At 44.5% G+C, this 24,341-nt stretch overlaps 7 protein-coding genes across 10 annotated transcripts; 3 read left to right on the top strand and 4 right to left on the bottom strand.

Annotated features, from left to right (window-relative positions):
• Nucleotides 1–3,548: 3,548 nt before the first annotated feature.
• On the bottom strand, nucleotides 3,549–7,761 carry EMC1 (ER membrane protein complex subunit 1). Of its 2 annotated transcripts, XM_017165996.3 has the most exons (13): nucleotides 7,514–7,761; nucleotides 6,804–7,446; nucleotides 6,593–6,739; nucleotides 6,215–6,527; nucleotides 6,121–6,141; nucleotides 5,586–5,920; nucleotides 5,332–5,526; nucleotides 5,198–5,275; nucleotides 4,937–5,138; nucleotides 4,726–4,878; nucleotides 4,488–4,658; nucleotides 4,193–4,426; nucleotides 3,549–4,132 (listed from the first exon to the last, which is right to left on the bottom strand). In XM_017165996.3, exons 1-13 carry the CDS (start codon nucleotides 7,606–7,608, stop codon nucleotides 3,972–3,974), a joined length of 2,748 nt encoding a protein of 915 aa, XP_017021485.1. In that variant the 5' UTR covers nucleotides 7,609–7,761; the 3' UTR covers nucleotides 3,549–3,971. The 2 variants fall into 2 exon arrangements, with proteins under 2 accessions (XP_017021485.1, XP_017021486.1); XM_017165997.3 differs by lacking the exon at nucleotides 6,121–6,141 and having other exon boundaries at nucleotides 7,514–7,759.
• A 133-nt stretch (nucleotides 7,762–7,894) lies between these two features.
• On the top strand, nucleotides 7,895–9,612 carry Taf7 (TATA-box binding protein associated factor 7). The gene is made up of 2 exons (XM_017165992.3): nucleotides 7,895–8,183; nucleotides 8,240–9,612. Exons 1-2 carry the CDS (start codon nucleotides 8,085–8,087, stop codon nucleotides 9,485–9,487), a joined length of 1,347 nt encoding a protein of 448 aa, XP_017021481.1. The 5' UTR covers nucleotides 7,895–8,084; the 3' UTR covers nucleotides 9,488–9,612.
• A 193-nt stretch (nucleotides 9,613–9,805) lies between these two features.
• Nucleotides 9,806–11,985, bottom strand: Prat (Phosphoribosylamidotransferase). Of its 2 annotated transcripts, none has more exons than XM_017165993.3 (2): nucleotides 11,855–11,985; nucleotides 9,806–11,777 (listed from the first exon to the last, which is right to left on the bottom strand). In XM_017165993.3, exon 2 carries the CDS (start codon nucleotides 11,768–11,770, stop codon nucleotides 10,133–10,135), a length of 1,638 nt encoding a protein of 545 aa, XP_017021482.1. In that variant the 5' UTR covers nucleotides 11,771–11,777; nucleotides 11,855–11,985; the 3' UTR covers nucleotides 9,806–10,132. The 2 variants fall into 2 exon arrangements, with proteins under 2 accessions (XP_017021482.1, XP_017021483.1); XM_017165994.3 differs by having other exon boundaries at nucleotides 9,806–11,774; nucleotides 11,855–11,983.
• Nucleotides 11,986–12,328: 343 nt separating this feature from the next.
• Nucleotides 12,329–13,233, bottom strand: Rfk (Riboflavin kinase). The gene is made up of 2 exons (XM_017165910.3): nucleotides 12,891–13,233; nucleotides 12,329–12,812 (listed from the first exon to the last, which is right to left on the bottom strand). The coding sequence occupies exons 1-2, from the start codon at nucleotides 12,973–12,975 to the stop codon at nucleotides 12,448–12,450; spliced, it is 450 nt and encodes a 149-aa protein (XP_017021399.1). The 5' UTR covers nucleotides 12,976–13,233; the 3' UTR covers nucleotides 12,329–12,447.
• A 281-nt stretch (nucleotides 13,234–13,514) lies between these two features.
• kipf (kipferl) lies at nucleotides 13,515–16,423 on the top strand. Of its 2 annotated transcripts, XM_070287251.1 has the most exons (7): nucleotides 13,515–14,218; nucleotides 14,311–14,676; nucleotides 14,738–14,863; nucleotides 14,955–15,446; nucleotides 15,571–15,714; nucleotides 15,776–15,969; nucleotides 16,209–16,423. In XM_070287251.1, the coding sequence occupies exons 1-7, from the start codon at nucleotides 13,800–13,802 to the stop codon at nucleotides 16,214–16,216; spliced, it is 1,749 nt and encodes a 582-aa protein (XP_070143352.1). In that variant the 5' UTR covers nucleotides 13,515–13,799; the 3' UTR covers nucleotides 16,217–16,423. The 2 variants fall into 2 exon arrangements, with proteins under 2 accessions (XP_070143352.1, XP_017021384.1); XM_017165895.2 differs by lacking the exon at nucleotides 16,209–16,423 and having other exon boundaries at nucleotides 15,776–16,198.
• Nucleotides 16,424–16,427: 4 nt separating this feature from the next.
• On the bottom strand, nucleotides 16,428–19,945 carry LOC108074116 (transcription termination factor 2). Its single transcript, XM_017166015.3, has 5 exons — nucleotides 19,697–19,945; nucleotides 19,312–19,644; nucleotides 18,858–19,246; nucleotides 17,497–18,807; nucleotides 16,428–17,443 (listed from the first exon to the last, which is right to left on the bottom strand). The coding sequence occupies exons 1-5, from the start codon at nucleotides 19,710–19,712 to the stop codon at nucleotides 16,559–16,561; spliced, it is 2,934 nt and encodes a 977-aa protein (XP_017021504.1). The 5' UTR covers nucleotides 19,713–19,945; the 3' UTR covers nucleotides 16,428–16,558.
• Nucleotides 19,946–19,993: 48 nt separating this feature from the next.
• Nucleotides 19,994–24,124, top strand: lds (transcription termination factor lodestar). Its single transcript, XM_017165950.3, has 5 exons — nucleotides 19,994–20,270; nucleotides 20,335–21,497; nucleotides 21,728–22,049; nucleotides 22,114–22,970; nucleotides 23,071–24,124. The coding sequence occupies exons 1-5, from the start codon at nucleotides 20,195–20,197 to the stop codon at nucleotides 23,836–23,838; spliced, it is 3,186 nt and encodes a 1,061-aa protein (XP_017021439.1). The 5' UTR covers nucleotides 19,994–20,194; the 3' UTR covers nucleotides 23,839–24,124.
• The last annotated feature ends 217 nt before the right edge of the window (nucleotides 24,125–24,341 follow it).

The raw sequence follows: 24,341 nt of genomic DNA, 5'->3' as shown, positions 1-24,341 counted from the left end.
TTACCAAAATTCTGAAATAAGCTCATGTCTCAAAGTAAATGAAAATACATTGAAAAACAACGAAGTTATAATTTTGTCTATTACTTTCCCTATCGTTCCTATGGCAGCTATAAGATATAGTCGTCCGATTTTCATAAAATGTATACCAAAATTCTGATAAAATACCAGAAGCTCATGTCTCAAATTAGATTTAAAATTTTTTTCTAATATTTTAACTTTTTTTTTAGATTTTTAAAATTTGTTTAGAATTTAAACATTTTTTTTAAATATTTTAACTGCCAAATTTGAATTTGAATTTAACTGTCAAATTTGAATTTAACGACGATCAGTTTCAGTGTGCCCAGGTGCAGTTGTAAAATAACACCTAAATTTGGATTCAAAAGGTTTGAGTCTCCGCTTACTTCCGCCGGCTCCGAAATGGTTTGAAACTTGGACTTTTTATAACAGTTTATACCAGTTTTCAGTTGCTTGCTGCTGATTTCTGTTCGCCTGTTACCCCAATTTGGGAAACGGGCAATTTGCATGGAAATGTTCGGAAATTTGGATTGGCTGCTGTAGGGATGTTGTTGTAAAAAGGTTGTTGTTGCCATCCATCTGTTGTTGTCGGCAACAAATAGGTATAAATGCATACAATGAAATATAACAGTTTATACCAATTATTATTTTTGCCCAAAAGTTTTTATAACAGTTTATACCAGTTTTCAGTTGCTTGCTGCTGGTTTCTGTTCGCCTGTTCCCCAGTTTGGAAAGCGGCCAAATCGAATGAAAAAATTTGCTCACTTGCATCAGTGATGCTCATCTCCATCAGTGATGCTCACTTCCATCAGTGATGCTCACTTCCATCAGTGATGCTCACTTCCATCAGTGATGCTCACTTCCATCAGTGATGCTCACTTCCATCAATGATGCTCACTTCCATCAGTGATGCTCATCTGCATCAGTGATGCTCATCTAGCTATATTGCAATATTGGGAGGCTATAAAATCGGGCTTAATGGCAGTGATGCTCATCTGGCTATATTGCAATATTGGGAGGCTATAAAATCAGACTTTGCATCAGTGATGCTCATGTAGCTATTTTGCAATTTTGGGAGGCAATATATCAGGCGTAATAGCAGTGATGCCCATCTAGCTATATTTCTTTATTGGGACAAAATAGATAGATGAGCATCACTGATGCAAAGTCAGATTCAGTGTGCCCAGGTGCATTTAAGCAACATTTTAGCCAAAAAAATTTACAATATGGTCACATCTGGTTTGAGTCTTCGCTTACTCCAAGATCAATGGTTCGAAACTTGGACTTTTTATAACAGTTTATACCAGTTTTCAGTTGCTTGCTGCTGGTTTCTGTTCGCCTGTTACCCCAATTTGGGAAACGGGCAATTTGCATGGAAAATTTCAGAAATTTGTATGGACTGCTGCAGGGATGTTGTTGTAAAGGGGTTGTTGTTGCCATCAAGCTGTTGTTGTCGGCAACAAATAGGTATAAATGCATAAAATGAAATATAACAGTTTATACCAATTGTTATATTTGCCCAAAAGTTTTTATAACAGTTTATACCAGTTTTCAGTTGCTTGCTGCTGGTTTCTGTTCGCCTGTTACCCCAGTCTGGAAAGCGGCCAAATTGAATGAAAAATTTTGCTCACTTGCATCTGTGATGCTCATTAGCATTATTAAAAAATTAAAGCATACTTTTGGGGTTTTCTATTAAAAACGTGGCATCTTTTAGGCGGAAATTCAGATTACAGTTTGATAAGCACTGGTCCAAATGAGATTCAACTTTTACAGTTTGACAAGCACTTTTCGGATAATATAAAATGGCCATATCTAAAAAATGGTGCAAAAATGTTGAAAAACAGCTAAGTTATAATATTTTTTCTAAAAATTTATCGATCATTTGTATGGGAGCTATATGATATAGTCGTCCGATCCGGCCCGTTCCGACATATATAGCAGTGAGAGTATATAGAAGACTATATGCAAAGTTTCATTCAGATAGCTTTAAAACTGAGGGACTAGTTTGCGTAGAAACGGACAGACGGACGGACAGACGGACGGACAGACGGACAGACGGACAGACGGACAGACGGACAGACGGACAGACGGACATGGCTAGATCGACTCGGCTGTTGATGCTGATCAAGAATATATATACTTTATAGGGTCGGAAAGGTCTCCTTCACTGCGTTGCAAACTTCTGACTGGAATTATAATACCCTGCAAGGGTATAAAAATATCATAACTCGGCCAAAAGAGCATTAATTTTAAATCGGAAAAGATTTTCTGTGCAAGATTTTCTACAGTTAATAAATCTTCATACTTCATTTAAAAATTTTGAAAATTCAATTTTTTATCAAAATCAAAAATTTTAATGATGTAACCCCTTATAAAATTTTGCAAAAATGGCAAAAAAATAGATTTCTTCCTGACATGTCTAGAAAGATTCCCCTGTTGATGCTGATCAAGAATATATATGGTTTATAGGGTCGGAAACGTCTCCTTCACTGCGTTGCAAACATCTGACTGAAATTATAATACCCTGCAAGGGTATATAAATGTAATGAAAGAAAATATGTTTGCAAGATAAACTGGGGATAGAGCAGTAAGCTTATTGAGCATTTGTAGGAATTGAAAACATATTTCTGTAAATTATTACAACTAAAGTAGAAAACTTGTATTTTAAGGCAATCTCTTTTCATAGAAAAATCCGGAAATTAATAGAAAAATATTTTCATTTCGATGTTTTTCAACATATTTTCATCTAATTTAAGATATGGCCACGTTTTATGATTCTAAAATCTGTTTATTAATTTTATGAATTCGGACGACTAAAGCTTATAGCTTCCATAGGGACGATCAGAAAATAACACACCATTCGATCAAAATCTTTAAAATTTTTGTATTAAAAAGATATTTAGAGGTCTAGGAGTAATAATATATATTGCATTATTTAAAGGATAAATATCCCGAGGTACTCAAGCAGAGTTTTTATTTTTTAAAATTTTTTCTTGAAGTCAAAACCCTGATTTCCAACTTAAAAATTAAATTAATTTATTAAATAAAAATCTCTATAAAATTAAAAAAAAAGCTTAGAATTATTTAAAGAAGTTATGCTCCAAAATCCAAACCGATTGGATGAGAATACATATTTAAAGTTATCATGTACATCGATTTTCAAAATAGGATTTTTCAGGAGAGCCTTAAGATATTAGACCTTCAAAATAAAAAAAAAATATTAAGAAAATAATGTAACTCGGAAATTAATTAAAATATATCTTAAAAACCTTAAATCATCTCATCACCATCAGTTTCTTCAGCAGTGCATTTTTGCATTTTTCAACACTACGATTAATACCACCGCCAGAGGGCGCTTTTGAATTAGCTCTGCGCAAATTATTTTAAATTATTAATTATCTAGTTAAATGTTATTTATTTAAAAAGTCTAACTAATGTTTTTTTTTATTAAATATATATTAAAAGGTTTAAAAATAAATCTATAAATTGAATATCAGCTCTCACAATGCCAGAACACATAAAACTCATTTAAATTGATGAAAAACTTCTTTTTTTATTTTACCTTTTTCCTCCTTTACAAATGCTCTTTATTAACTAGATTTTTCAAACACACACTTTCAATGCTGATATTTTTCATAAATGGAAATTGAAACGTACACAAATTAAGGAACACAAAAATGCAATGAAAACCTTTTCAACAGCTAATTATAATTATCTGATGTTTAACTCTATATAATTATTTATAAATAATTGCCTAGGCTTAGCGTTGAGAAATGGGTTTTATCGATTGCATTATGGTATGTAATGCGACTACCAAAATTATTTTATATTATATCAATATTCTCATCGCTTTTTCGCTCCGCTGCTCTTTATTCCGTCCTCTCACTTGTTGTATTTTTTGGTCGCAGTAAAATTGTATATGTATATAAAGCAATTATTTTATAATAATGCCACGCCTACTTCCACGCCTGTTTAAGCAATTTACGCGACGCTAAATGCTTAACAATCAACGAGCCCGATGTGAGCGCGACTAGCACTATGGAAATTAATATGTAGTCAAAGTCTTCCTTCAACAAATCGAACGTCTTTGATGGCGCCACGCGCGTAACGAACAAATCTAGAAAGAGAAACGAATTGTTAGAAAATATTAAAGGCCCTGCCATTAGATAATGCCTACCCAAGCCCGTGGCAACGACTAGACAGGTACTCTCCAGACCGCTGGGCGCTGTGTAAATATTACGCAGGCGGGCGATCGTCTGGTTGTAATTTATATGGCTCTCCGTTGGCAAAGGCAACTCGGGTATGTAGGGAATGGCTCCCTCCTCTCGGCCCTGCGTGGTGGAGGCAATGGGACGGCGGGGGTCCAGCAAATGCCACGGCATTTCCACAATGGAACCACTGGAGGTGCCAACTAGGAGTATGCAAAATTTCGATTAGTAACATCTGATCAAATATGAGTTTGTATAACGTACTCAGCACATGCTTATTGGTAATACCGCGCTCCGTGATCGTCTCCCTCAGAGCCTCGACTATGGTTGGGATGATGTAAGACTGACGCTCAACAAGCGGCATTGGTGGCGCCTGCAAGGAGCTCCAAACACTGCTATTGGCCTGGGACTTGCCCTCGTACAGCTCAATGGTGGCTTTAAATTGAATTATTAAGGTTAACTCGCTGTGAATTTAATATAGAGATACAAATCGTTTACTTACTAATCTCTGTGCGTCGTACTTTTTCGTTGAAATAGGAGTAAGCCAACCAATTTTCCGAGTGGACAATACTCAATGGAGCCCGCACCTTGCGATGTGTCATTGTGAAAATGACAGAACCAGAGACCACATCCACCAGATACAAATTGAGAATAGCTGGGGAGAGGAGGTTCATTAATAATATAATATTTAAAATAAGTGCTTTAAAACTTACACTTGTGGGTGGCATCCGGCGCCTGTGTAACGAAAGCCACTAAATTTGGGTTAATGTACTTGTACAGCACCGAACGATCGCCCAGCACACGGCCCTGCGAGTGGACATGCTCGATGGGATTCTTTCCGGCGACGCCGATAATTTGCTGCTCAGAATTGTGGCCACCCAGACGGACGTTCCAAATGTGCGTGCTCGACAATTGCTGCGGAAACAGGTTAATTAGGGGACAGTCCAGGGAACTGGGAACAGAGACAAACTTACCCCGCCCGCATATTTCACAAAGTATCCCGTCAACTCGGAGGTTTTCACATCGGCTGTGTAGAGATACAAACCATCGGCCTGAGAAGTAATTTAGGGGTAAGTAAATGTATATATTTAACCTATTAGAGCCTTACCAATGACGTAGCATGCTGGGGATATACATGAACCTTGTTGGAGGCATCCAATAAGAGAATTCCCTTGACAAAATCATTTTCAGTCTCGCCCAGCAGAGACAGCTGCTTAACTTTGTAGTCCAGCTGCAGGAGGCCGCCCTCTGAGGCTTGGCCTGTGATGGGATTGAAGCGGTAGAGCACGCCGTTGCCATTTGCCTATTACAAAAATAAAGTTTTTAGTTAGGAAACCAATTAGAGTACCCAAGCAGACTTACAGCATCCTGGGCCAAAATGGTGCAGAGTGGCTGGAGAGGAAAGTGCTTGGCGGATCGCTGGATAATCAGACGCATCTGCTCGGCATTGTCAAAGCCTTTTACATTGGGTAAATACAGCTGCCAATGGTGCTTGCCAGAGATGTTGTCAATGCCAAAAATCTTTCCAGAACGTGTCAGCACAACCAGCATTTTGTGGAGGCCAAAGGAATCACGAACCAGGCCAGCTCGCTGAGTAGCCGTTGGCGGCGGACCAAGACCGATGACATGAAGGAACAGGCTTCGGATTTGAACCGCTTGAGTGGTGATGCGTCGCAAAAATGCGCTGACAATATCTCCTATTTAAGGGGGAAGTCGATGAGCTTGAGATATTAAACTAATTTCAGTTAATGTATATAAAAATAAATAAAACAAAATCTAGAGACTTGCATAACATAGGAAAATTGTGGTTGTGTGCACTTTTCACAAACTAGCATTGCAAATTATAAACAACAAAATACAACACTCTCGCACATTATTTTTTCTCAAATTGACTTACTCTCGAAACTTGTGAAATCCACTTTGGTGGGCAATTTTAGAAGAAAATCATTTAGAATTTCAATTGGAGTTCATCTTCTCAAAACAATACTCACCGGCCTTGCCTTTCATCTCATTCTCCAGTGTACCCTCGGTATCGGCCAGCGGCAGATCTACAAACTGCGTATCGATTACGTTAGCTAGAGCCTCCTCGCGCGACCAACGGATGCGTCCCCCCTGCACGGCCAGAATAGACTCGGCACTTGTACTGAACAGGAACAGGCAGCCCTTGCCCTCTCCATTGCGCTTCAGCTTGCAGTCGAAGCTATTCAGCGATGGTGTGCCAAAGTGTTCGGGGAAGGGCACACCCTGCTCAAGCTCGGCTACCGGCGAGCAGTTATCCAGATAAACGGCATTGATCTTGAGAATCTAAGAGAACAAAAATCACTTATAAATTTATCAAATTAAAAGATATTCAATAGTTAGAAACCCACTCCAGAAGCGACATCCGCATAGGCCAGAATTTTACGATAGTTAAAGGTGCCCACTGCATAGCTGGAGCTCTGCAGTCCACTGCAGACGGCTTGGTCCTTGTTCACACTTATGAGTTTTCCATCCGCGATGAGCACACCATTGAGACCCTATTAAATAATAGCAATTGGTTGCTTTTTATATGAAAAAAACTCTTGATTTTTAATGTCTTACCGCCAAGGGTTGGAGTTTGCTCTTGGGCTCTGCTTCGAGCGCTGTCCGGAACGCCTGGCCACTCTTGGACACCAGATCCAGGCTGATCAACTGCTTGCCATCCACGCAGATGTAGTACGTGCCGCTGAGTAAGCAATTCTCCGGCGTGATCCACGAGGCCATTACTTTGCTGGTACTTCCAGTGCTGTGGCCAGAGCTGGCAAAATAGGCAGTAACTTCCAAGTGGCTTTTCCAGGTGGGCACTACGTGGTATAGCACTGATCTGCTGTAGAACCACAGGCCATCCAGGGCCCGCTCCGTGTTCAGCGGCATGGTGGACCACTCCCACTCGAGAGCGCCCATGTTGGTGTTCCAGCCGCGCACCAGAGCCGGTGCATGTCCCTGAACGGTGAGCATATCGAAACCCATGTTGCTGCCAATGGGAGCGGCGGCCGTGTCACTGCTGTCGTCCGAGAAGCCGCTCACCTGCAGAAGCTTGATATCGCCCCGCGGTTTCTGCTCCAGCACCTGGCGCCACACAATTTCGCCGGTCTTTACGCAGACACTGGCCACGACACCCTCGTTCGTGCTCAGCAGAATTCGCGGTTGAAAGTGGTTCAGGTCCACGCGGGACTGCCGCAAGGCACCCACATTCACGCCTCGCCTACAGGGGGGATTGACGGAACCACCGGATTAACGCCGGGTCAATGGTCAGATATCATGCCACTCACCAGTCGAACTTTTTGATCTGGTCTTCGTACAGCGCCGAGCAGGTGCTCAAGAGCAGAAGCGCCGAAAGACCGGCCAGCATTCCCTTCGCCTGCATGTCGTCCGCCTTGCTTTCTCCCCTTCGACTGACGTGAGCACTAATTAATCAACTTCCTATGCGTTTCTATGTTATAAACTAATCAAAATCCACATTAATTCGTGTTTTCCGTCATAGCAAATGGGATGAGAAGAAGAAATTGGAGCAGGGTTGGTTATGACAGTTGGTCATCCGATATGTTATCGTTATCACGAACAGTGTTGAGCAGCGCACAAATATCTCGTGACAGTCATTTTTGTTAAATTTATAAAACCGGAAATTTTCATAAATATAATAATTTTAAATTCAATCAAAAAAGTTACTGGATTAAATGTTGATTTTTATAAAATAAATTAAAAATTTATTTACCGTGGGAACTTTACGAAAGCCATCTTACTCATCTAAAGTCGTTTTTCAACACTCAAAATCTAAGATTTAGAAACACAAATGTTTACTTCTTAATAAATCGCGTATTTAGACCATTAAATCGTTTTAAAATGTTTGAAAAGAAAAGCGACAAGGTTAAGCAAGGAGAGCATAAGCCACGAGAAGATGGCGTGGAGCTGGAAAGCCAGTTTATTATGCGCGTACCCAAGGTGAGGTGAAGTGCTTTGTTTACTCAATGATTCTAATAACTTCTAATAATCCTCAGGAACTCGCTGACAATGTCCATGAAGCCATAAATGCCGGAACCGTAAAGGACCGACTGACCATTCAACTGGACCAAGATCTGCGCTATGGAGAAGTCCGCTTGGATGACCAGTTGCTGTATGCGAAGCTCGTGGATTTGCCCACCGTGGTGGAGAGCTACAAGACCATTGATAACAAGAGCTTCTACAAATCAGCGGACATCTGCCAGATACTCATCTGCAAGGAGGAACCCGACGACGAAACGGAAAAGGAATCACCCAACAAAAATAAGAAGAAGGATCCCAACAAGGTGGACAAAAAGTATCTGTTTCCGCACGGCATTACACCGCCGTGCAAGAACGTGAGGAAACGTCGATTCCGGAAAACTCTGAAAAAGAAAAACGTGGAAGCCCCGGAAATCGAGAAGGAAGTGAAGCACCTGCTACGCATTGATAACGAAGCCGTCAGGGTGGACTACGAGATCATCAACGAGGAGGATAAGCCCATGGATGACTTGGATCAATCAGATATCAAGCCATACAACGATGCCGACGACGATATGCAGGATGAAACCACCATGCATGCCAGCGATAAGACCATCATGGAGAATAGCTCGCAGCGGGATATCAATGTGGAGTCTGATGACGATGAGACGAGCAACTTTCCCACCCACCGAGCGCCCAACATGGGCGTTGCCGCCCACGACATCTTCGGTGAGGAGGTATCCACCACCGATGACGAAGATGAACCCGACCGAGGCAACACCACTGGGCAGCGACGGGAGCTGGAAGAATCATCACGCCTCTCAGCCGATGATTCGCGCATGTCGGACTTCTTTGGCGCCGCCAGTGGCAGCAATACTGGTGCTGGCGGTATGAAAATGGAGCAGAATGAGTTCAGCAAGTCCATGTTTGGTCAGGAACCGAGCAGTCCAAAGCTGAGCGCCGCCGGTTCCAGCTCCAACCTGGCTGCTCCCAGTGGCTTCTACGACAGCTCGATGCTGGCCAAGCGGGAAGAGTTTGAGAACATGGAGTTCATGGAGGATCCGCAGCCGCAATACACGCAACAGCAGGTCCAGGAGAAAATCAGTCAGTTGACGCGGCAAATAAGTGATCTAAAAGCCCAGCAGTCTCAGAAATCTACGGAGATTGCCTCCATCCAGAACGCCACCTTGAAGCAGCGAATGCAGGAAACACTTGACAATCTGTATACGCAGGTCATCGAACGAGAATTGGAGCTAAAGGACTTTGAAAATATGCTGGAGTCTTAAATTCAAATGATCTTACGTTATTATAGAGTCTATCTTTGGCAGACGTTTGACTTTTTTATGGAAATATATACATATTAGAAGTAAATAAAAATAAATAGGTATCAGCAACAATTAAGAATAAAAGCTAAGAAAACTGAATAAATAACTTGCTTTTCTTAAAAGTTTTCTTTAATTCAGAAATGTATAATTCCCTTGATCTGCTTATGACTTGAAGCATTAACCGATCGGCTGATTGAGCATACCTTGGCCTGCACTGGATGATATCGGATATGTAATGCCACACCCCCAAGGTCCCACAGAAACTGGAACTATTCAAGGTTTCTTCTTATTCTAAATGTCTTTATTATTGGCATTCTGAATCAAAAAACTCCAGGGGGGGCAATATAGAGGGCTATATTTTGTACTATGAGTGTGTAGTTTCAGAGACAAAACAAGTTTGGGAGAGCTCGATGGCCCTTCGCTTAGGATCTAAGAAGGTAGAGAGAGTGTATATGGGAATGGGTGAGTGAGTCTGTAATGCTAGATAAGCTAAATGCAAAATTTGTGACAGCATTTCCGCGCCCTCAATGGCTTTTGATACTGCAATCGTTCTGTTTGTGTGGTTGGTGGGCAAAAGAGAGTAATAAAACTGGTTTCTGGAAGATATTACCAACTCAACTCGTCGGGCAGTCCACCGGGATACTCGCCAGTGAGGCAGGCGGTGCAGTGGCCCGTGGGCTTGGACTGTCCATCGCCTGCTGCATCCCTTTGCTTCTGCTGCACCGCCTCAACCAGACCTTCCACGCTAAGATAAGCCAGACTGTCGGCGCCCACATGTCTGGCCAACTGATCGGCGTTCAGCTTGTTGGCAATCAGCTCCTCGCGCGTGGGTATATTGATACCCATATAGCAAGGATACTGCAGCGGCGGACTAGCTATGCGTATGTGCACCTCCCTAGCGCCTGCATCCCGCAACAGCTTGATTATGGGCCCGATAGTGTTGCCCCGCACGATGGAGTCATCGATAAGGACCAATCTCTTGCCAGCCACATTCTCCGACAGAGCTCCAAACTTCTTGGCCACGCCAAGCTGGCGCAACCTGGTCGACGGTTGGATGAAGGTACGTCCTACGTATCGATTCCTGCAGAGTACCTCGGCAAAGTCAAGGCCCGATTCCCGGGCATATCCATGCGCCGCCGCTGTTCCAGATTCAGGAACGGAGCTAACGATGTCCGCCTCCACCGGTGCTTCGCGCCACAGCTGCCGGCCGCACTGCAGCCTCACTGTGTAGACCATTTGACCCTCAAAGATACTGTCGCCTCGGGCGAAGTACACGTACTCAAAGATGCAAAAAGCCATTCGCTTGAAATCGGGTCGCTCCACTATGTCCACAGTGCGATACCCACTCCGGGTGAGCTCCACAATCTCGCCGGGCTCAACCTCTCGCACATACCTTGCTCCAATGGAGAGGAAGCCGCAGCTCTCGCTGGAAACCACCCAACCGTCGGCGGGCGTATCCTCGCGATTTCCATGTCCAGCATTGATTGGAACGATTTTTCCGATGCAGAGCGGTCTGTTGCCATAGGTGTCTCTCACAGCGTAGATCTTATCCTTCAGCATAATGACCAGCGAGTACGAAAGCGGGGCTAGCATCATGAAGTGTCTGATCCTAGCCGGCCAATTGGGTCCATCCAACTCCGAGACGTCCTCGGGGGCGCAGCAAAGGGATTGCGCGATCAGCTCACTGTCGCTGTGGGTGGACAATCCCACTCCCCTGGCCAAGACCTCTCGCCTTAGAGATTCGTTGTTGACCAGCTCGCCATTGTGGGCCAAGGCCAGTGCTCCGTGGGCAGTATGCACCACGAACGGCTGGCAATTAACCACTTCGGAGGCACCAGCGGTGGAGTAGCGCGTGTGCCCAATGCCCAGGTTGCCGCGGAGCTTCTTCATGGAGTCGTCGTTGAACAGGGTGCTGATCATGCCCATGCCCTTGTGCACGTTGAAGTTCTTGGAGCACTTGCCCTCGCTGGTGGCTATGCCAGCGGACTCCTGACCGCGATGCTGCAGCGCCACCAGCCCCAGGCAGATCACGTGCGCAATGTCCATCTGCGTGGGCCAATCCCCGCAAGCAATGGCACCGAACACGCCGCACTCGTGGGTCAAACCGGTTAGCTCCTTGCTGGCCGATATGGATTCCGTGCCACCGATAGAGCTGGAGGTCGCGGCCCCTTCAGCTGGTTCCACCTGTTGCGGCTGCTGCTCGACCACGCGCACATGCTGTTGCTGTTGCTGTGGCGTCGACATGTTGCTGCTGGGAAATATATGTGCAATATGGTAATCGGATCGAAGATTGCAGGTTCTGGGGCAGCTGGCGGCTATCTGACTAACCTGTTGGTTTATGCAACTGTTTTATACACGAAAAATCCTGCGCTCGCACGCGCAGCTTAATTCTGTGCGGAGGGGGTCGGGGGGAAATCGGCGATCAAGCCTAATATTGATCGGTCGTGCCTATCGATAGGTGGATTTTGGTTTGATCGATAAAAGGTATTTATTATTTTTTCAAACTGGGTGTAAAAAATTGTACAAATTTTTATATTTGATAAAAATATTTTTTTTTATTGTATTCACTAAAAAAACTTTTTTTTTTACTTTGTTTTTTAAACATAAATTACAAACATACACAACTTGAATCATTTTTTCCCCATTATTTAGCCCATATATGTATGTATGTATTATATGATATTCGTTAACAATATAGCCACCGGATCATCACCTAGGGATATATAATTCACAATCTTAGCTATTACCTGATGGCCAAACTAAATCTGATATAAATCCTATAGAAAATATAAACGAGATAGCTTTTGTTTTTGGTGTCATGATGAGGGAATCGGAATTTAATGCAAACAGCCAGCTTAAGTACTTGGGTCGATATTCGATGTGATAAGATAGCTTCTGGAATAATCATTTTAACCTCTCCGTCAGAGCTTCTCGACGAAGTAGGGAGCCTCTTTCAGCTTGGCCTTGTCAGGCTGCTCCAACAGTTCCTTCGCCGTTGCGATATCGTTCTGGATGGCGGCTATCAGTGATTCCAGGGAGTCGAAGCTGCGCTCCGGGCGCAGATAGCCCACTATGCAGATCTTTAGTATCTGGCCGTACAGGTCGCAGTTGAAGTCGTGCAGCATGTGCGTCTCCACACTCTTCTCCTTGTTGTTGTAGAAGGGGTTCCAGCCGATACTAAGAACCATCTTGTAAACGGGTCCGTTGTCCACATTCGCCCAACCGTAGTATGCGCCCGTGGGCAGGGTTTCCGGCAGAGATTTCACCACGTCCAGTGGAAAATTAGCTAAGAGCGCGGAAACAATAAGTGGTTTGGTTATCAATTAGCAATGACCTTCGAGGCTCAGTGCGCATAGCCACCAACCTGTTGGAATGCCCAGTTCTTTGGAGCCGCGTCCGAATCCCCGGACAATCTCGCCGCCAGCGAAGAGAGGCAGTTGGCTCAGCATATTCCAGCTTTCCTGGTTGCCTGGCCCAGATACGCTGCAGTGGCCCTTGCAGTGATTTCCTGCCAACGAGCTGCGGTTTTGTGCAATGCGATTCTGGGACCGCAGAGCTATACGAGCCAACTTATCCAGGCTAGCGAGAAATCGGTGGGGAAGAGAGTAGCGCTCGTTGTGATTGCCACCTAGCCACTCACATAACTATTAGTTGTCCCATGGAGCTGCGTAATTTTCATAAACACACAGACATATTTCCGCACTCCAAGTATAAATCAGCTGATTGCCCTGCCAACTCGCCCCAGTTTATGCAGTGGCGTTGGCCAGAACATATGTTGGGGGGGTCTTGAAAATATTAAACTTTACTCTTAATAAACTTTATGTTACTCATAATTTAATTGAGGGCCACGATTTAATTTAAATGCTTTTTGTTATTTGAATAAGTATAAATTTTTACTGTTTACATGTAAAACTGTGCTTTACCGAGGTTTTTTTTTCTTTGCTTGAGCTCTGCCGACAAACCCGCAGTGGTAGCACTAGACATAGCTGCCAGCCTGCTCGCACTCACAGTAATAGATGCGTAGTGATTGCTACGCTACGCCCATGTCTTAAACAAGACCGCGTTATTTCGAAATTGTCGCACTCACACGCATGGGCAAAATTGTGCAGTAATCCGAAACAAGTCAATAAATAAAGTTGTACTGCAGTTATGTGATTTCTTGTTTAGTTAATAGAGATAAAACAGGTCAACAATTTGTAATCCGTAAAGCACCGTAATGTGGTTACTTTGTGAATAAGCGTGTTGTTGCCCAAGGTTACTATCCAATTGGAAGATGCAGAATGTGTGTAGAACCTGCATGGGCGACTCTGTCACCCTGGTGAATATCTTCTCAGATGTGCGCGATCCGGCGCTCGAGCAGCCGGTGAGGAATCTCTCCTACATCCTGAGTGAGTGCACCAACCGCTCCGTTCGGCGGGACGACTGTCAGCCGCAGTTCATCTGCCTGTCCTGCGTCCAAACTGCCCAGACGGCCTTCAGGTTCAAGCGTCAGTGCGATCGCAGCTACCACCGCTTCTGCGAGCTCCAAAACAAGGATTCCCTTGAGGGGGATCAGGATGAGGATAACCAGCAAGCAATTTCCCCGGAATCGGGGCACAAAGAAGCTCCTAAAGCTGACGATTCCCGATCTGATTTGTCTCCAGGAGCAACCAACAACACACCAATGCTGAGATCACCCGTTGGAACTGGCAGGTTAGTCGGGGTCTAATACAGACATTAAAAAATTTTAATTTAAATTAGAGGTAATTAAGATTTGTTAAATAACATACAAAATATTTGTTTAGGACAAAAAATAGGAATAATCGCTTCGCGTGTGTTCATTGCAATAACACATACAAGAGAAGATGGGGCTTAAGGAGACACCTGCTTACCCACACCACCAAGCCGACCCACAATTGTCCCTACTGTCCCAAGTTTTTTTGGCGAAAGGATTGCTACACTGACCACCTTCGTACCCACGGCAAGCGTAGACCGGTTTCCTGCAATAAGTGCGCCATGGTATGTCCCGATGCCACTTATCTGGAAATGCATCAGCAGGAGCACAATGAGGAAATGGTTGGAAACAAAAGTCCTGTTTTAGAGGCTGATAATATAATCAACAAGGAAAACCGCTCAGATGTCATAGCTGAAAATGTCCCAGTGCTGGAAACGTACGTAAATCTTACTTTTGCTAATATAACAAAGACATTAAAGCGCTCTTCTTTCAACCAGTGACCACAAGCATTTTTGCGACCTTTGCTCCGACTCATTTGTCCTGGAAGAAGACCTCAAAACTCATAGAACGCTAGTGCATGATATCAACATTACGAATACTGCGAAATCCATGACGATTACGCGGTGAGTATCATTGTTCTTATTTACATGCACATCCTTGAATATAATTTAATTATTAAATTAATACAAGTTATATTTAATTATAATTTTTTAGCGAGTTGGAACCGCAACGTTTGAACCTTAGTCTAGAGAGCAGCGCACTCCAAGATTGTAACATGGAAAACAGTCAGAATATTTCAGCTTTAAAGCAAGCTGAAAGTGGATTTGATCAGGAGAATATATCTCCCTCTTCATTCTTAAGGAATCAAAGCAAGTTACTTAATCCCGAGGCGAAGAGCTTCCAGTTTTCCGAGCCGAAGCACCACTGTCCCATCTGCTCAAAGGCTTTTTTCTTGAGATACATGTTAATGCAACACCTGCGCACCCACGACGATTGGGTTCCTCATGCCTGCCGGCAGTGCTCGGCCATATTTATTGAGCGCAACCAATTGAAAATCCATCAGCGCGAGCACGAGGAGAATACAGTCGGGGCCACAGAGCTAGAGGATCCTGACTGGGAGGACAAGGATGTCGACACGGAGGACAATAATATGATCAACGATATAAGCGACACGAATCCAGTAGCAGAATCTACCCCTGTGTTGCGGTGAGATTTGATTTTTGATAATTTAATATTTTGGAGTAACATTTTTAATGAAGAACAAGTTTTTGTATTCAACACTGAGGCATAAAAAAATATGAATGAATAATCCGAATATTTCTTTTTTCAGCGATTGGGAAATAGAAAGTCTGAACCTAAGCCTGGAAAGTAACACCATCGATGATTCTGGCATTCAAAGAAGTGAAGACACTCCAACTTTGATGCAAAATGAAAGTGGATTCGATCAGGAGACAACTTCAGCGGAGCAGAGCGAGTAGGTTTTCATTATTTTTTTTTTCTAAAGCCCAACTAATTGCAAATCTATTTTTTTTAAGGAAACCAAAAAAGTTATCAGAGAAAAAGAGCGACGTGTGTCCCTTTTGCCACTCCAAGCAGAACAAATCGAACATGCGGCGACATCTAAAAACTCACATTTCAAAACCGGAACACAAGTGTTCCGTATGTTTGAAACTTTTTGCGCGCTCTGATAACTTGACCCGGCACCTGGCACGCGTCCACGCAGAGCATGGTAAGGCCAAACGGTATTCCTGCGGGCTGTGTCCGGCCGTATTCAGCGAGAAGTACATCCTTGAACGGCATAAGCACAATGTGCATGATAATCGGAATTAAAGATCAGATCATGTTTGAGTTATTTTTTACGTTTCTTAATATAAAGTTTATTTATAACTAATTAATTTTAGGAAAGCGTAATGCATATATTAATCTTTGACTTTATTAATCCATTAATGTTATATAATTTTCCTATAGTTCCTTAAGCTTTCTGACAAAAATGAAGTACTCTCTTATACTGAATATTTGTGATGCTGTTTGAAACGACTTCTTTCAGAGATTCTCTTGGTTAGCTGAAGCTATTTTAATTTATGTTTGCTCGAAAGCTAGGCTGGAAATAACTCATTATATAAATATCTGTCCATACTTTCATATATCTTTGTTATCTTAATCATTCCCTAGTTGTTAAGGCACTCAATGTATAAACAAAAATGTATTTACTTCAATTGTCTTTTTTAATTTTGATTAAATGATACATTTGAAAGGAACACAACGATTGTATTAACTTAACAAAAAACTTAACAAAACGATAAACGATGATCGTTCGTTCACATCGAAAACAATTGCTTCAGCTCTTTGATGTTCAGACCACCGCCACCTCGCGACGACACTCCACCTTGTTCCTCAAGCAAAACAACTTTCGCGATCTCCAGCTTATATTCCTGGAGAGCCTTAATGCGCTGCTCCACCGTGTCCACGCACATAAAGCGGTAGATAAAGGTGGGTTTCTTCTGACCGTATCGGTAAATACGATCCTGGGCCTGCCGCTCAAGCTGTGGATTCCAATGTAGGTCGATCAACAGCAAATGATTCGCCACGTTCAGATTTAATCCCACGCCGCCAGCGGCGAGGGAAAGTAACAGAATCCGCTTATCGTTGGTGACCACGTTGAAATCGCTAAGAACCTCCTCGCGTTCTTTGGCGTTCATCTGACCTGTGAAGTCGAGCGTCTCCCAGGACATATCATACAAACGCTTTCGAATGATCGCCAAAAAGGTGACCCATTGTGAAACGACGATGATTTTATCATGGGTGCTGGTGAGTATTTCCTGAATTTTCTCGATAATCAGCTTTAGTTTGGCGGAGGGCCGCTCGAATTCGAATATGGGATTCTGGGGATTAAGCAGCTTGAGAGCCCGGGCTCCATCCAATGGATCAGCCGAATAGTGGCCCGAGGAAGGACCCTCATTATTTTCCCACCAATTTTTCTCTTCCTCTGGCTCCGTCTTCTCTACTTTTAAGTCTTCCAGTTTGAATTTTACTATTTTTGGTTGACGTTCTCCATCATCCATGTCATCGTCTTCGCCATCAGGTTGACTCGGTTGATACTTTTCCAATTCGGCGAGGACATCCATTTTCAAGGGCCCGTCTACATCTTCGACATCGACCTTCACGTTCTGCACATCTTCTGCGGTCATTGAACCACACAACATCTGTTCGGGGAAAGGGTTAAAGATTGCTTATCAGAAAGTGAAAGTATACTCACCCCCAGCATTAATCCCGGATGGCAGCAAAACTGTCGCAAGCGCAACAGCAGAACCAGGATGACCACGCCCTTAATTTTTGCCCTGGGATTGTAGCCAAGAGATCGCAGAAATCTATTGTAGATATCTGCATATTTGGCGTCAAACGTTTTCTTGATGAACTGCGGTGTCTTCTTCAACGCGTAATAGTTCAAATCGCTATTGCCCTTCTCGCGTTGCTGCAGGAACTGCGCAAATATCCTTTGCGATAGAGCAGACAGGATTTGATACACGGCCATTTCTGGCTCGGAGAGCTTCACGCACACCACCTCGGTATGCAGGGGAGGCAGTGCAGGCATGTCGCCACTAGCCTGGAGCTGCTGCTTTGTTCTGCGCAACATAAGGGGTTTGATGAAGAAGTTTAGCCTGCGGTGGCCTTTCATGCCTTCATTCAAATACTTTCGCCATTGCAGGATATCTCGAAAATTTGGCACGCCCAAGAATTGCATCAAAGCGAATACATCGATGGCCCTATTCTGGACAGGAGTACCAGTCAAGGCCCAACGGCAACGTGCTTTCAGATGGCAAACGGAAATGCAGCCGTTGGTTTTCACATTTCTTATAATGTGAGCCTCATCGAGGATCACCCGCTTCCAGTGAAGTGCGAACAGGGCAGAGGCACTTCCGTACCTTTTGTATTCACTCACTACCGTATGGTAGGAGGTAACCACCATATCGTAGCTTCTTATTTGGTCGATCCCAAGGTCGTGGCGATTGGGACCGTGGAAGGTCAAAACCTTCAAGACGTTCGGTGCCACCTTGGTAGCTACCTCATGTACCCATTGGCACATCACGCTCATGGGGCAAACCACCAGTGTGGCAGCCTTTTGATAACGAGTGGTCCCCACGCAGACTTCGTCATCCGACTCGGAGATCTCCGGTTCGGGACTGAAGCATTCTCGTTTTGGCGGTGGCGGCTCGTACTTTTCCTCTTCCTCTTCCTCGGATTCATCATCGAAGATGCGGAACTTGGGAAGTTTTTTAACTTTAAGTCGTTGGAACTCATCGGCCCACTTGGCTTCCAACGCTCGCTTTCTGTCTCCTTGCTTTTTCAGCTTAGTTTGCTCTGAAGCCAAGACCAAAGCGATCATGCTTAAAGTTTTCCCGAGTCCCATGTCGTCACCCAGGATGCCGCCGCATATCTTTTGTCGCTCACGGAACTGCATCCATCTGAGGCCATCGGATTGGTGTCGCAGTAAACGGACCATCAAATCGGCAGGCTGTTCCTGCAGGTCGTCGGCAGTGGTCGTTGGCCCAATGGGCTCATAAATGGTCTACAATAAAGGTAAGTTTACACTGAGATCAGAAACTTGGGATAAGTTACCTTCAAGCTGTTGATAATGTTGCTTTTGTAGGCGTAGAACTCGGCCGATGTGTGGTTGGTCTGGCGATGGCGGTTCAGTCCGGAATAGAGGCTGGACCAGCGAGGCTGTTCTATCTCCTCGTTCTCCACCTTTATCGTGATTGGCTGATCATTCGTCTGTATACGCAACGTGTCCAGGAACTCTCCCAATGAGTTCAGAGTAGCGTTCAACTTTTCCAACTGCATTTTCACGCATTGCAGCTCATCACTATTGACGGCGGAACTTGCCTCAAACTCTCGCTGACGCTGCTCCAAAGCCAGAACTCTTTGGACCATTGCATCGATTTGGGCCTTTTTCTCCAAATATTCCTGTTCGCTTACGAATATTGCGTCCCTGTCGTCTGCATATTCTGTGGGGAAACGAATAAGTCAAAAGGAAGGTGTGCAAGTTTATTCAAGTTTATTCAGGACGTACCGCTGGATAGGCCAGTTTTCTGGTCAGCGACTTCGGTCTGCTGTTGATGGCTGACTTCATCCGAATTCTGCTCGTCATCCGAGGATCCCTCCATTGGATATACAGGGGAGTTACAAAATGTTACCATTTCATCGTTCATCTCGCTTTTGATGATCGATGCACTGCAGCAGGGCGGCGACTCTGCGCGCTTGTCCTGGCTTTCCATCTCTGAAAGATCACCAATTACATGGGCACATGAATTGCTGACTTCATCCGAATTCTGCTCGCCGCTTTGGATGATCGATGCACTGCAGCAGGGCGGCGACCCTGCCTGCTTGTCCTGGCTTTCCAACTCTGAAAGATCACCAATTACATGGGCACATGAATTGCCAACTGCCATACGTACCATCAAAATCATCCATTTGGAAAGTTTAATATTTAATATTTAATATTTTAATAATACGTCTGCAATCTGCAAAATTTAAAGAAGTCCGCGGGCAGTGTTGCAAAGTGCGGAAAAGCGTTGGTATCGGTCAATGGAATTTCGACAGCTACGACGCAATCATGTTGAATCGTGTCACAAAAATAATCGTGGAAGGAAAATTGCGTACCATAATAACAAATAGAGTCAAATGAAATATCCAATATCCAAGCAATTATATAGCAACATACGATCGTTATGTAAAAAATAAGGAAAGTGGCTAAATTCAACGATTTCTGAGATTTCTCGAATTAATATTCAACATATCGATAGGCGCATTCGATATCCAGTGAGGTGGCATCTCTAAACCTTCCTAGGGTGTCATACCTAAGTCTTCTGCTAGGTGGCAAGGCTGTATTAAATGGCGCTGAGTTTGCAAGCATCGTGCGAGATTCGTTGAAAAAATAAAATAAATTGCTTCAAATGTCCAGCGAGGATACGTTTTACAGTGAGGAGGAGGAGGAGGAGGAGGATGATGTGGTCAACAACACAAGTTCGGGTGAGTGATCGCTACTGATTGGTGTGGAGCAAGTGCAAGGCCCTAATCCGCCTTCCTTTTGCAGGGCGCTCAAGCCGCTCATCCGGTCTTAAGAACCGTTATAGTAACGCCACTGGCCAGTCGGGCGTTGTTATAGATGAAACGGATTCGGAGGAGGGGGACTCGGGCGAGGAGCAGTCGCAGTCGGAGGACTCCGAGGAGGAGCAGTCGCAGGACTCCGAGGAGGAGCAGTCGCAGCAATCCGAGGAGGAGCATTCAAGCGGATCCGGGGAGGAGCTCGTAAAGAAACCTCTACGTAAGCGTCTGCGTCCACCGCGAATTGAATCCGACGGCGAAGAGGAAGATGAGCTAGATCAGCGTGCATTGTCGCCCTGCACACGAATGAGCATCACTGGGGTGCGTCCTCAAGATTTGAGCGACGGCGACAGCGAAATAGAGTACGGCAACGAGGGGCAGAAGGAGATAGCTGCAGCCCGTCTCCCTCAGACTGTGGACTTGCCACGCTACTCCTCTCATTTTGCGGGAAATATCAAGGAGGATCTGCACTCAACCGTGTTTCAAAGCCCAGAAGATCCAGCGCCCCTGAACGATTCCAGTGGCAGTGGCAGTGATGTACTCATTCTCAGCAACAAGGAGCCACTTATAGAGATATCCAGCACGGATGACGAAGCCTCCAACAAGGAAAACGTTTCTAACCCTCCCATTTCGCGTCCAACCAGATCCTACTCGCCACGCAGCAGCGCTGGCGCTCCCGTGATAAAGACTGGCAAGAACCTTAGCCAGCCCACGATTCAGGCTGCTCTCAAGCAACGCTCCTCGCCCGTTGCCCCCCGCACATCCCCGATGATTAGCCAGGAGAACTACCACGAAGAGCTGCGGAAGCTGACCGAGATGCGTAGCCAGATGAGCGATGCCGAGAAGCTGTATGAAAAGGTGGCCAGCAAACTGCCTGACAAGGGCAGCCAGATAAAGAAGCGCATCGACGGTCTTCGTAGGGAGATTGAAGCCAAATCGCAGGCCATAAGCAGCATAAAAGTAGAACCGGCCAAAGTCCCCGCCATTAAGGCAACCAAGCCGATGATGGCTGCGCCCATGACCCCGCAAAGCGACGCTGCTGAGTGGGAGGAGCTATCGGCGGCAGTCCATCAGATTAAACCCGTCTATACAGGCACCCAGGGAATGGCTACGTTTAACAACCAGAAGGCTCTGACGCTGGACTCGTTAAAGGTAAATATCCCAAGGTGTTCGACTTGTGAGATCTCGACTTTTTGTATGATGAGTCTGAACGGATATCTGAGTAGCGTCCTCATATTTGGGGGTCGCTGGGCACGAGTTACTGTGTGGCGGCTGTCCAAGAGCCCGCTAAGATTAAAGTTTCACAGCTGAATTAGTTACGTTATCGGCAAATGCATGTCCACCTTCATGGTATCAATTTTTAATAATTTATGTTAACTTAGGATCTTCACGAATCGCTGAAAGATTGTCCAGGACCCGAAGTGCTAGCGGATGATCCGATTGGTCTCAAAGTAGATCTGATGGGTCATCAGAAGCACGCTTTGGCCTGGATGTCGTGGCGCGAAAAACAGCAACCGCGTGGCGGCATTTTGGCCGATGACATGGGCTTGGGCAAGACTCTGACCATGATCTCATCCGTGCTAGCATGCAAGAATCGCCAGGAAAGCGGCACTGCCGCTGATCAAGACAGTAGCGACGACGAGGACGAGAAAGGCAGCAAGCGGAAAAGCGTGGGGGGTTGGAACTCAAAGGGTCGCAAAGACAGTAAGTTTACAAATTTTTCAAGTTGATGTATATCTATTTATCCATTTATTTAACATTTTTGTAGCCCACAAAGGTGGCACACTGGTGGTGTGCCCGGCCAGCTTGCTGCGTCAGTGGGAGAGCGAGGTAAACTCCAAGGTGATGCGGAATAAGCTGACCGTTTGCGTGCACCACGGCAATAATCGGGAAACCAAGGGGAAGCACCTGCGCACCTACGACATCGTTGTGACCACCTACCAAATTGTGGCTCGCGAACATAAGGAAATGAGTGCTGTGTTCCGGGTCAACTGGCGTCGCATCATTCTGGACGAGGCACATGTGGTGCGTAACCATAAATCACAGTCCTCGATGGCTGTTAGTGAACTGCGTGGCAAGTTCCGCTGGGCTTTGACCGGTACTCCCATTCAGAACAAGGAGCTCGATGTGTATGCCCTATTAAAGTTCTTGCGCTGCTCGCCTTTTGACGATCTGAACACGTGGAAGAAGTGGATCGATAATAAGAGTGCCGGGGGACAGAACAGGCTAAATCTGCTGATGAAGTCGCTGATGCTGAGACGCACCAAGGCCCAGCTGATGTCAGAGGGCAAGCTAAACAGTCTTCCCCAGAAGGAGATGCGTCTGATGGAGATCACGCTGGATACAGACGAGATGAATGTGTATCAAATGGTGATGACGTACTCGAGAACTCTCTTTGCCCAGTTTCTCTTTCAGCGTGCCGAAAAGGATACGGACGCCAACTTTATATCAGATGCCAATAAGCCGACATATAACCAGATCAAAGACCCAAATGGAGCCTACTACAAAATGCACGAAAAGTTCTCCCGAATGGCTGGCGGCAATAGGGAGGTAAAGTCGCATGAAATTCTGGTGCTTCTACTGCGTCTACGTCAGATTTGCTGCCATCCCGGATTGATAGATGCCGTGAGTTATGGTTATATTTAGGGTCAATACCTGTGGCCTTCTCCTCTAGAAAAAATATGATTAATACTTTTCCTATTTTGGTCTTATATTTCTCCCTTAGATGCTTGAGGGAGAGGAAGCTGTCAATAATGACAGCAGCGACAGCGATTCGCCGGAACTCGATTTGTTGGCACAACTAAACAAATTGGCCATTAAGGACACATCCACATCCTCGCCATCCAATCTCAGTGGAAGCAACGAAGATGGCAAAGATGAGGCACCGCTGCGGGGTGAAGAGGCACGTTTTGCCAAGGCCTCCAAGAATGTGATGAAGCGTACCAATCCGGTGTTTAATCTGAGTCGTCCCTCTTCGAAAATGATCAAAATAATGGACATTCTCAAGAATACCATACTGAGTACCAGGGATGACAAGGCTATTTTAGTATCCCAATGGACATCCGTGCTGGATATATTGCGCGATCATTTGGAGAAGGCCGGAATGCAAACTCTTTCGCTGAACGGAGCCATTCCGGTGAAGAATCGACAGGACATTGTCAACCAGTTCAATGATCCCAACAACAACAGGCGTGTCCTTTTGCTCTCCCTCACTGCTGGCGGTGTGGGTTTAAATCTAATTGGTGCCAATCATCTCTTACTCCTGGATCTGCACTGGAATCCCCAGCTGGAGGCACAAGCCCAAGATCGTATTTATCGCGTCGGCCAAAAGAAGAATGTCATTATATACAAGTTCATGTGCGCGGATACTGTGGAGCAAAGAATTAAGGCGCTGCAGGATAAGAAATTGGAGCTGGCAAACGGCGTTCTAACGGGATCCACTGTGAGCTCCAAACTCACAATCGATGACCTCAAGGGTCTCTTTGGTCTATAAGACTCTGTAAATGCAGCGTTAAGTAAAAACACCCGTATGTGTTTATTTACAGCAAATTATTTATTTAAGATAAATCTATAATTGTTTTATGTATTTGAATCCTTTGTTTTGAAGCATTTGTATGGAAATTAACTAGGATGCCATTTAAGTTGTTTAGTGTTTTACAGTGAGTTTTTCGTTTAAATTGAAATGTGTTTCTACTAAGTTGTAATATCCTTATCCTAATATTTCGCGTAGTATTTTTAAGCGGACACAAATAAATTCCACTACAAATTGAATAGCATAACATATTTGGTTTTTGTTAAACTGTACAAGAGAAAACGTAAATATATAAAAAAAAAATGAAGAATGTGTACTACATTAAGCTTTAAAGATTACGCTACACTATTCTCAGATCAGCCAGATGATCAGTTCTCACGAAACAAATAATAAACCGCAGGATGCTCTCTTCACATTGCAGCGCACAGCCAAAGAAAACGTAATATATTTGAATTAGGAAAAAT

The sequence above is a fragment of the Drosophila kikkawai genome, chromosome 3R (genome assembly GCF_030179895.1).
Source record: "Drosophila kikkawai strain 14028-0561.14 chromosome 3R, DkikHiC1v2, whole genome shotgun sequence".
In the NCBI taxonomy this organism is placed as follows: domain Eukaryota; kingdom Metazoa; phylum Arthropoda; class Insecta; order Diptera; family Drosophilidae; genus Drosophila; species Drosophila kikkawai.
This window is presented reverse-complemented; position numbering and strand designations above follow the sequence as displayed.